The 11724-nt window shown below is 40.1% G+C and overlaps 1 protein-coding gene across 5 annotated transcripts in view; it reads right to left on the bottom strand.

The window, feature by feature from the left end:
* LOC107308224 (coiled-coil domain-containing protein 169-like) overlaps positions 1-7200 on the bottom strand; it is a 31918-nt gene extending 24718 nt beyond the window's left edge. For 2 of the 5 annotated variants that reach the window (XR_001552694.2, XM_015851963.2), the window contains exons 1-4: positions 6650-7200; positions 2863-2945; positions 2250-2360; positions 2118-2158 (exon numbers count right to left, since the gene is read on the bottom strand). Coding sequence is in view for 4 of the 5 variants with exons in the window: in XM_015851963.2 (XP_015707449.1) it covers positions 2118-2158; positions 2250-2360; positions 2863-2945; positions 6650-6921 (507 nt within the window). In the remaining variant the exon portion in view is untranslated. The remainder of the gene's footprint in view (positions 1-2117; positions 2159-2249; positions 2361-2862; positions 2946-6649) is intronic. The other 3 variants (XM_032442132.1, XM_015851965.2, XM_015851964.2) reach the window with 3 other exon arrangements.
* Between the last annotated feature and the right edge of the window lie 4524 nt (positions 7201-11724).

Here is an 11724-nt window from a genome sequence, read left to right as displayed (position 1 = left end):
TGATTCTATGATTCATTTACATGAACAGTAATCAAATCTTTTAGAATGACAGCTCATAGGTGAGGAGGGCAAAGCAAAATTTAGTATGGATTAGAAACATACTGGATTGGTGCAGCACAGCTGCTGATAATGCTTACAGATTATCTAACCAGTAGTGGCTCTCTGGGCGCCTGGCAAAGGTATAATTGGATTGGTTAAGAGAACATCGGAAATCTGATAGAAATAAACACTTTTAATACTGCCAAAGTGCATGCCAGTCCATGCTTTACAGGCTGATGGGAATAACCCTGCCTGAGGCAGACTGCTGTAAATTTTCTAGCCCAATGTCCTGTGCTCAAGACTTCTTTTCAAGCACAATTACAGCTGTATTTTTAAATCAAGTCTCTGAAACAGGCAAATGGGATGGGAAGGATTTTCTTCTGTCATTACTTTTAATTGGCTGTTTGAAAAAAAATAAAATCCTAGCCATCTAGAAAACACCATGGAGGCTAGGACAGTACTAAAACTAAAAAGAATGTTTACTATCCAAAAGCCATGAATTAGATCAGAATAAGCAATCAATTATTCACACTCTGCTTAAAATGGGTAATAATTCCCACTAACACAGCACGCAGACTCCTCCAGGCTCAGTGAACTCCCATTAATCTTCAGAATCTGAAGCATGGGAGTCAGATGGAGCCACTTCTACTTGTGTGAGTGCATAAGAAGTTGTTTTCTGCTTTGTTGAAATGCAGCTGGTGAAATAAAAGCACATTAAGCAATAAAACCTAAAAAACATATATAAAAACCCAATTTGTCCTGTGTTGCAAAAATGGAGTACTTACAATACAGCGGGGAATTTTCCTGGGACTGCATTACACAAAACGTAACAGCGATCGTTAATATTTATTGTCACATATGCTACAAAGCTGGGAGTAGTGCTGGATACACTGGAGGATTGTGCTGAGGGAAACCTCTTGGAGTTCAATTAAACAAGCGAAAATTTAAAGTATTCATGCTGGTGTGGAAAACTTCGTGCACTGGTATATGTGGGAAGGCTGAGAGATGGGTTGTTCACTGTGGAGAAAAGAAGGCTCAGGGGATCTTATCCATGTGTATAAAATCTGAATAGCCAGGCTATTCTCAGTGTTGCTCAGTGACCAGACAAGAGCTAATGGGCACAGTCTAAAACATATGAAATTCCATCTAAACCAAGAAAACCCATCAAACAGTGAAATGCATTGCCCAGAGAAGTTGAGAAGGTTCCATCTATGGGGATACTCAAAATCTCACTGGGCATGATGCCAAGCAACCTGTTACAGCTGACCTGCCTTGAGCAGGTGTGTTGGACTATGAAATAACAAAGCAGTTCCTTCCCAGCCTAAGTGATTCCATCCTTTTTTGATCAAGGTTTTATATTTTTTCAGTTACTGACAGCAATATTCCAGCTTCTCCATCTCACAGAATCACAGAATTGTAGGGGTTGGAAGGGACCTCTAGAGATCATCGAGTCCAACCCCCCTGCCAAAGCAGGCTCCCTACACCATGTCACACAGGTAGGCGTCCAGGCGGGTCTTAAATATCTCCAGAGAAGGAGACTCCACCACCTCCCTGGGCAGCCTGTTCCAGTGCTCCGTCATCCTTACCATAAAGAAGTTCTTCCGCACATTCATGCAGAACTTCCTATGCTGTAGTTTCATCCCATTACCCCTAGTCCTGTCCCCACGCACTACTGAAAAGAGACCAGCCTCACCACTATGGCTCCCACAACTCAGGTATTTATAAACCTGGATCAAGTCCCCTCTCAGCCTTCTTTTCTCAAGCTAAAGGCTATCTCAAGGCTATCTCATACTCCTCACTACAGGTGATGTAGAATCTTCACTCAATCAAAACATCTACCACATTTAGATCTTACGTTCCCACATCATTGTTTTGTTCTATGCCTTATAAATTTATAAGCAACCTCCTAACTGACACAATTAAACAAGTGGGACTGTTTGCTTTGGTTTCTCCACAGGATCTCTGACATTTTTTTTTGTCAAGGAACAATAACAACAACAACAAAAACTGTACTATGTATTTAATTTAATCTCTTCCGTGGTTTTGAAGCTTAAGCAACTAAACTCCACTGTACTCACCACAGGCATTTGATCAAAGATGCGAACAATGGCCAGTTTATCTACAAATAAGCAGAAGGTGAAACTCACTGATTTCATTCAACATACGATCACTAGTTTTATTGAAAAACAATTATGAATACCCATTTCTACCTGTTGGATTTCCACGAATAAGCTCCACCTTGTCTTTAAGAATATTAATTTGCCTTTGCAGCTGCCTGTTCAATTCTACTTGCATCTCATATCTGGTTTTCCACTCATTACCTTAAAAACAAACACAGGGTTATTCTGTTTCCCAGATTATTTCATGCTGTTTCAAGTAGAAGCCAACATTTTTTTTCCAAACAGTTCTTACTTTTTTTTTTTTTTCAAGAGACTGAGAAGGTCTTCAGTTACTCATCCTCATAATGAGGAAGTATTCATTTGAATTACAAAAGAGCTCGAAAATACAGATCAAGGGATTCTTTTTTTTTCCACAGGGCTCAGTGTGGCTGGAATATTAACCAACTACCTCTGTGAATTCATGTCATCCGTTATATCTTTAATAGCTAACAGAAACAATAAAAAAGCTAACATGCAGCATTTAATACTCCACAACTTCACATCTTTCATTTCATAATGATTTCATTTTTCACGTTTCACAACTAGAACAAGTCAGTTTTGAAAAGGAAAAACTGATATTCCAAAATAATAATAATAAAAAACCCAACAATTAATTTGCTGTGTTTCCTATTCAATTAGTAAGACTCTGTTGTAATTCACTTACCTTCATCTTCAACACTGCTAAGCTTCTTCTCCAGTTCTGTTACAGTTTTTCTCAATTCAGATATTGAATTTTCAAGCATTTGCCTGTGGTATTTAGAAAAGTCAATATGATGGCTTAGCATTCATCTATTTATTAAAAAAAAAAAAAAAAAAAAGGACTAAATCAAATATATTTTCAACCCAGCCCCAAACAAAATGCAGAAAAACACATTACAAAAGCAGTTTCTGTTTATTTCATATCAGGTTGTTTGGATGATTTCCTAAGCCAACCAAGGCTCTTGAATGCATCCATTTTGCGAATGTCAACTTGAGATCTTTCAAAAGATCCAAGAACACAACTGTGTAAACTAGAATATGGTCTACGGTACAAACACGTAAGTAATTTATGACATAAATGAGATGTATTTTAAATCTTAGTGTAGATCACTAAAACATGCAAGACAAAACCATTCTGTGTCCTATTTGGTGTGTTTTTTAAGGGAAGCTTTCACATCAATGTAAATCTTCCCATTCCGAACACATTCATGAGAAGTGTTCTTCAAGAAACAGTTAGCTCTATTAGAAATGAAGTCTTAGATGTCTGCTCTGGCATCAGAACGGTATAATCTATTGCTCATCCCATGATCACACTCAATTAGCAGCATCTTATTTTCCATAGCTTGGAACATCAGTTCCAACTGAAAGCTACAGAAACCAGGCCAATCATGATTGCAGATGCCTGGAATGGGGAGGGAGAGGGAGAGGGAATGAAGAACTAGAACAGCATAGAAGTTTAAAGAAAATAAAATAAGCAGAAGAGTAATTAAAGGTAATTCAGGTAGGTTTTCAGTGCAAGAAACATGCTGAGTCACAATTAGACAGAAATCTCCCATGACCAAAGGAAACTGGATCTTCCAGTCTCTCTTTGCTCTAATGCTGTTCTTTCTTACCAGCTTTAAATTAGAGGGGTAAGAGAGGCAAAGAAATAATGAAAGTACAGGCAGCATAACAAACAAGGTTGTGGTGAAAGTCTCACCAAAGATACAGTTGAAGCACAGGAGTCAAAAAGCTTAGATCCAGGAAAATTGGAGGAAATCATTGCTGCTTATTTGTTCCCACTCCAAATGGCAGAGGCAGATAGCTAAGAAGGAAGACAAAATCTTATTATATCACTGGCATATTCTCAACACGAATATTTCCTTACAGCAGATTTCTATCAACCTCTCAGTGCTTGTAAAAGAGGAAATTGTGATGAAGGCAAGTGTTAAAGTAGCATTTTGGGAAGGAAATAACAGCTGGAGTTGGACACTGGCACAGATGTAAATAGAACTGAGCTATTTCCAAACAAACTTAATTATTCCCCTTAAAGAAAATTCAGTGTGCTTAGATGGATGGAGACAAATAGCATGGTAAGAATGACTCCTTCAAATGGTGTTTTCAGCTTTTAACTTCCATCACCATTTCAAAACTACACATAATATCTCTTACAGTACATTAATGTTATTCCTTGTGTATCACTAGCAAAGCTGCTAACCAGCTTCCAATTATACCCCTTCATGAATAAAATGCATACTGAAATGATACAGTGTGAGCTATCAGGCTGAAATTGCTGAGGAAAATCTGATTTTCATTTGGAAATGAAAGCCATTCTTGTTAAAAAATTAATTAATAGTAAACACCTAGTATTCCAATAGCAACTAGAAAGTAGCCAGGGTTGTAACTCTCTATTTATTTAGTGTATGTACAGTAATATATGCTCTCCATATTGACAGAGTGTAGAAATAAATGACTGACCAACTTGCTAAATACTTCAGCTTACTATTGCATTGAGAATACTTGGCATCTATGGAGGTATTTCTAACTGTGGTAGGAAACAACAAGCCAAACCACTTGTCTGTTACCATGAATATAAAAAAAAGCCCTGTACAGCTGCTTGCCCACAGCCTTGGGCTGTATTTAAAGGGACACTGACACTGGTGCAGTTTTACCAATAGCTTCACATTTATTAAAAGCCAGACATATTCAAGGTCCATGATCTTTTCCTGTATTGTTACATACAGATACAGATTAAAGACCTCTGTCTATTAAGAAGTATAATGCAGTATTATGATTTCTCTCTAGCTTAGGAATATTTGTCATGGCAGTTCCCAAAAAGAACCTGTGCTAAATCTCAATTACAGTAATTCAGCGTCAGATTAAGCTACTGACTTTCATTAACGCCTTTCACAATATTATATCCACAATCACTGAGAATCAGTAGGTACTTTGGTAAAGACCCCTCACTGACACAGATGACTCAATTTACTCTTTGAATTAGAAATCCCTTCTTAAAAGAGAGTGGTAGGCGGGCTGTTACCAAACTGCATGGTACAATAATCAAATAAACCAGCAAAAGGGTGAGACTGCACTTAGGAATGCTGACATCTATCTGCAAGCCAGTCATCCTCAGCTTTCTTTATATCCAATGGAGAGAAAACTTCTCAGGGTGTGAGTCACCTCCTTCTGAAGCAGCCAACCAAAGTAGGTCAGATGAATCACACCTTAAAGCCTTCTGTATTCACTGACAACACAGGCGCCTGGTTCAGATGTTGATTACTAACAATCCTGGTTGCCAACAGTTGAATAAATAACAATACAATAATGGCACTGCCTGTTTGTACACACAAGATAAACATGGGACATGGCTGCAGAATCCGCCAAGAGCAGCAGGCTTTTCACTGTGTTTCTGTCATGCTATAGAAACAGAGACTTTTGTTAAATACATTTGTTTTTTGTTTGGTCAGCACAGAACACGCAGATTCTTCATGTGTCCTGGGCTTTGGGCCATGGCTGCAGAACATTCTCAGGGATATCAGAAAGAACTTTTAGGTGCATAAAATAAGCAGGGTTTCATTAGTTAAAACAATAATAAATCACAAGCAGTGAAACAAAGTCAGTACCAGCCAGCTTTTTATTTGAGCACCAACAACAAAATGGTTCACCTGGTAAATAAGAGTCAGTGTTTGCCTCAGATAATTTCTGTCTTACACTGCACCATTTTGAGCACAGATGCCGCCCAGCCACACTGACTCTGTGATAAACCCCAGTTTCCCCTTCCCGCAGATAAACATTCCATAAAGTACAACTGCAGAATAGCTTGCACAGAACCCTCAGCATGGAGACTGAAATAAACACTGTCCTGGGGGAAAACAGACATGGAACTGAATGTTTGGAAACCATATACAAGGTAAGGGGAGCACCTCAAGGAGGCTAATATCAAGCTGTTTAGTCTGAACCCTGGAATGTTTGTCCCTTAAAGCAGTCACACACTGCAGAACTACACTAGGAAGATGTCTCAGGGATAGTTACAGTGAAATCTGGTTTTCCAGCTCTATTCCACATTGGATAGAAATGTGTATTGCCATCAGCTCATCACCCACTCCCGTCTCCCCACTAAACATCACCCCTCCAAGCCCTTTTCTGTCCCACAAACCAGTCCTTACCCCTGTCCCTCTCCCATCCCCATTCCCCTGCCCGTTCGCTGCCAGCTTCGTTCTGTCTGCAATTATTCACCCACTTCCTCAGGCTCCTCACACCATCCCCAGCCCCCTGACCTACCACAGCCCACCGCGGCCCTACACTTCTCCCTGCAATCCCAGATTTTCACCAAGTACGGCACCCTGCCAGCCCACAAAGCACTCCTCAATCCCCACAGATGCAGAGAGCACTGCGGGACCCCCCGACAGATACCCCTGAGGTACCACCACCCTCCATTTTGCCGCTCCCCCCCGCCCGCAGACCACTCCTTCGTGCCCAGCCCCGTCACTCACTGCCTCCGCCTCTCCCTCCCCAGCTCCATCTCCAGCCCTTCGGAGTCGCCGCGCTCCCCCATGGCGCCGGGAAACGGCCTCTGTGTTTCTGGCGGCCGCCTGAGGGAGCGGCGGGGCCCGCCCTGCCCCGCGGTGGTGGTTCTAGCTCTACTTCGAGTTTTTAAGGCAAAGCTTTCTCGAGGCCGTCTGTTAATCGCACAGCTCAGTGCTGCATGGAGGCACCTCTGTCTCCCTGTCGTTTTCTTTGGCTGCTTCACTGCCAGCTCTGACATTCAAGTGACTACTCAACAAGCCCATAAAGCCCAGAAATTTCAGGGGGTTTGTGTTCTGAAATGCTTCACCATCTGCTCAGAAAAGCGCCGCTTGGTGCAAGAGACAGCATGATACTGGGAGAGTCAACATGTCGTGGACCGGGTGCTGACTGGAGACATGATCTCTGCCCTTTCTCAGGAAGATGGGCTGCAATTTTGCCTTACTGGCACGCTATGAAATTAACAAAGGCTCTAGTTTTTCATTTACTTCTGTTGTGTGAGGGAGGTTGTGGATGCCCCATCCTTGGAGGTGTTCAAGACCAGGTTGGACGGGGCCCTGGGCAACCTGATCTAGTAAAGGTATATGTTTGGTGGCCCTGCCAGGCAGGGGGGTTGGAACTATATGATCCTTGAGGTCCCTTCCAACCCAGGTCATTCTGTGATTCTGTGTGATTCTGTGTGATCAGCAAGCCATATGTAACAGCCCTCAAGCTTGCTAGGTAAGACAGACTGCTTCCCAAATTTCAAACAAGTTACGTTTTATCATTACTTCAATGTAGCCAAAGCCAGCACTGGCATCCAAAAGTCATGTGCGAAATTATGTGAATTTTGGCTTTAAGACTTGTGACATTGGGATGGGCCAATCTGCTTCCTTGCTGATACTGAAATGGCAGGGTCCTGATCCTCATGTTTAGCTGCACACGTCTGCTGCTTACCTTATGCCAGTTCTGGAAGCTGTCAATCTTCTCTTTGAGCCAATTCCATTTGCTAATTAACTCAGCAGAAAACCAGGAGGCGAAGAGCCAAGCAGTCTGATTCCTGTTAGATCCAGTAGGATCTAACGTATGAGGGTAGAACAATAGGATACAGTATGAAACCTTACCATATGGATAAAAAGTCATTTCAATTTGTCTGATATATATTAGGACAGGTGATTTTTGAGTTTGATCTTAGAACTGATGCTGTTAATCAGTGAATTATCACTTGATTCATGGACTGAATGCAAAATTACCTGCTATGAGCTATTTCAAGAACGTTTTCAAGAATGTAATCAGCCTACTGAACAGTTGTCAAACTAGAGGCTGTATGCAGACAGCTCAGAAAGAGACACAGAATTACATCTCTGAAGATGTATCCTGGCCTCAGCATACCATCTGCCCTAGGAGACAGTTCTTTGGCCTCCTCCCCAGGAAGCCTTCAGGTCCCATCCTCCACTCAGGGATTAATAGGTGCCCTAACAAGGTGAGATCTCAGGAACTGGGTCATGGAGTGCATGTGAGGATGAGCCCAGACCACACTAGTTGGCTGGGTTGGCAAAGGACAGCAAATCTAAATACGTGCCTCACCAGATGGTTTGGAAGCTGGAGTGGGAGCACAGCAAAAATATCTTGCAGACCAAGGTCATGTGTGAGTAGGTCAAAACTTCAGACCATCAAGATTATTACCAGTTACTTCAGGAACAGTAGTGACTGTGCAGTACGTGGGATTTTCCTCCATTTCTTTATTCCATACAAAGAGATACATGGACAGCTATAAATGTATTTTTGTTGTTTTCAGGCTTTTAATTTCTTTTCAGACTAATATTTTCAGTGACTATAAGAAAAGTTAGAAAACTTGATCATAACACGATGTGGTTTAAAAAAAAAGTGAAAGATATATCTTCAGATTATGTGAAGGCAGTAGATGGCAAGGGTTGCTTAAAAACAAGGTAGAACAATAAATATTTGGATTACAAAAAAATTAACTTCGACATAATTAAATAGTTATTTCAGTAGCACCAACACATTAGGATATGTTGATATGACTGGCTACATAGACAAGGGGAAACAAGGGAGATTGTTATGTGCTTTGATTTCACCAAGGCCTTTGATATAATCTCCCATAATACCCTTATAGACAAATTACTGAGATTGGATGCATTGGATAACTGGGAAGTAACTGGGAAGGACTGGAGAGACAAACTGCTGTAAGAAACCTAATGAAATCCAACAAGAACCTCAGTCAGAGTCCTACAAAGAACAGGGTAGGGGCACTGACCAGAATGCAGATTCATAGGAAAAGACATGACAGTTCCTGGCAAACAAGCTGATCACAAGCCACTGATGAATCTTCCAGCAAAGGCAGCCAACTGCTATATGGGCTACACCATCATGAAACATAGCCAGCAGATTTGGGGAGGCCATTCTTCTGTTCAGCATTCATGGGACCACATGCTGGAGTGCTTAGCTTTGGGTTCTGAAACAAGTCCTAGAGGCTGTTAAAGGGTGGCAGGCATGATCTATTTTCTGCCTGAAGAAGAGGAGGCATAAGTAGATCTTGGTGCTGTCAACAGCTTTCTTAAAGAAAAGTGTAGAGAAGAGAGAGCATCCAGACTCTTCTGAAATGTAAACATGAATAGCAGCACAGACAAATGCATATGAAAAAGTTTTGACTCAATCCAAGGGAGAAATATTTACTTTTACCATCATTAAGCATAGTAAAGGTTACATAGTTTGTTAATTTAAACCTTGAAGATATGCAAAATATGGGATGATGTGATCTGCTCCAACTGAACCAGCAAGAGGATGGACTACAGACCACTGGAAGTTCCTTCCAACCTACATTACTCTATGGTGATGGGTGACAGGATGAGGGGAAATGGCCTCAAGTTGCGCCAAGGTAAGTTCAGGTTGAATGTTAGGAAACACTTATTTACAGAAAGGGTAGTTAAACACTCAACCACCAGGGAGGTGGTTGAGTCGTGATCCCTGGTTATGTTTAAGAGCGGTTTGGATGTGGTACTTGGGGATATGATTTAGTGTAGGGTTTTTAGAGTTAGGGTACTATGGGTAGGCTACTAAGTGATCTTTGAGGTCTTTTCCAACCTGAGTAATTCTGTGGTGATCCAAATAACTAAGCTTCATCAGTATGTTTTATTGGAAGGTAGGTTTGCCTGCTCTTTTTAGAAAGATGACAGATTTAGTTGAGGGCTTAACAGTGGTTTATACCTACAGAATGGTGAAGATACCAGAGGCTGCAGTAACTTGGAATGCCATAGGGATCATTAAGAGTAATCTTCTCAATACAGGATTTGACAGCAATACTGTAGCACAAAAGTTTTGAATACATAAATTTGGAAACAACAGTGCATTAGAAAAACCAGTTGCAGTGCACTCAATAAACAGCATTAAGGAGAGTACTACAAGGATTACCATACATCAAAAGTAAAAACCATATCAAGCCAAGAATAGAAAATAAACCTAAGATACAAGGTAGGGAGCTGATATAGAGTATAAAAGGATGGGCTGAGATAACACAGCAAACATGTGAAAGCTTTTCTGTATGGCAGAAGAACTGGAGAGAAGCCTAAGGATTTGCTGCTCAGGGCTTAAGTAGAGACAGCTGAAGCTGGATATGTTCAGCAGACAAACAGACTCAGTAATGAGAGTGATTAAAGTTAGTAATAGTGTGAAAGAGATCATGAATATATCACAATTAAAAAAAAAAAAAAAAAAAAAAGCTTTAATTTTTAGACAAATTTGAAAGGCTGAGTTAATGTGAAGAGGACAGCGAGAGTGGGTTGAACAGCACAACAGTGCGTGGCCAAATCCTGATAGTATTTCAGTCTTTTTCCAGCTCAGTGTGTTACAAGTTGGTCTCCTGAAAACAGTAACAGTTCAGTTTCAACTGCTGGTTTTAATACAGTGAGTTGGTTTTAATAGTTTATCAATTGAACTGTATACACTATATATAGTGTATATACATGTAACATTATGTATGAAACCCAAATGACACGGAGAAGGAAAATACAAACATTTCTGTTGCAAAACTGATTGATGACAACAAAGATCCTTTTGGCCAGTACAGAAATCTGTATTTGCTTTAAAATAGTTACACTTACTGGCAAATAATGGACCACAGTAACAGAAATTGTTATGATGTGCTTCTGATGGGCCTTTTTAGTTTGAAATAGTTTAAGCTCTTGTTGGTGAGCATATTTCTATTGTAGACATATTCCTAGACTGTACTTCAAAAGTCCTGTTTGTTTTCCAGTCACTTCACATTAACTTCATGTCATAAGAAGGCCAAGCACCATTTGACCAACTTTAGTTTTATTTTCGTAAATCAAAGTTACACATCAAGTGATCAGCTCCTTTGTTTCACTTTTTTTTCCACCCCAAGTGCACATCTTTATTACCTACCATTAATGTGCGCTTATTATAAGTCTAAGATGTTTTTTATAACTGTGATAACTTGCTGATGACCATTTACAGTTATTTTCTCTGATTACTTAAAATGGAGACAAGTTGTAAATTCATGGTGTTCTGTTTGCTGCAGGTCCAGCCAAGATTAGAATGTAGAATAGCTTTAAAACTCAATAATGAACTGTTAAATAAGTAGCAGTCTAAAAGCATCTCAAGAGTTCTACATTTTTAATAGGAATAAGTTACACAAGGAACAAAATGAAAAATCTACATAAAAGTATCTGTTCTATTCCACACACCTCTCCTAAGTAGAAATGCTTGTTATACGCTTTGGAGACGTCTCTTGTGCAACTAGGAATTCAGTAGAATAAAGATGCTGACAGTTAGATCTACCTGCTGAAACAAATGCCTACTGCCTTCCATCAAGTACTCTGAATCTTTCTGGACTGGTGAAAAGTATAGAATGCATAGAAGTTTCCAGTGATCTCAGTAGAATGCTTTTAAAGAAAAATATTTTCATTTATGCAAAAACAAACACTGTCTCTATATAAAAAAAATCTCAATTTTATAGAATCTTTAAATATTCCTTATGGACTCTCCTGGAAAATACTTTTTTTTTTTTCTAGAGCTGTAAATACTA

Source organism: Coturnix japonica, chromosome 1, assembly GCF_001577835.2.
Source record: "Coturnix japonica isolate 7356 chromosome 1, Coturnix japonica 2.1, whole genome shotgun sequence".
NCBI lineage: Eukaryota > Metazoa > Chordata > Aves > Galliformes > Phasianidae > Coturnix > Coturnix japonica.
The sequence above is the reverse complement of the archived record's forward strand: the minus strand, read 5'-3'. Positions and strand labels throughout refer to the sequence as shown.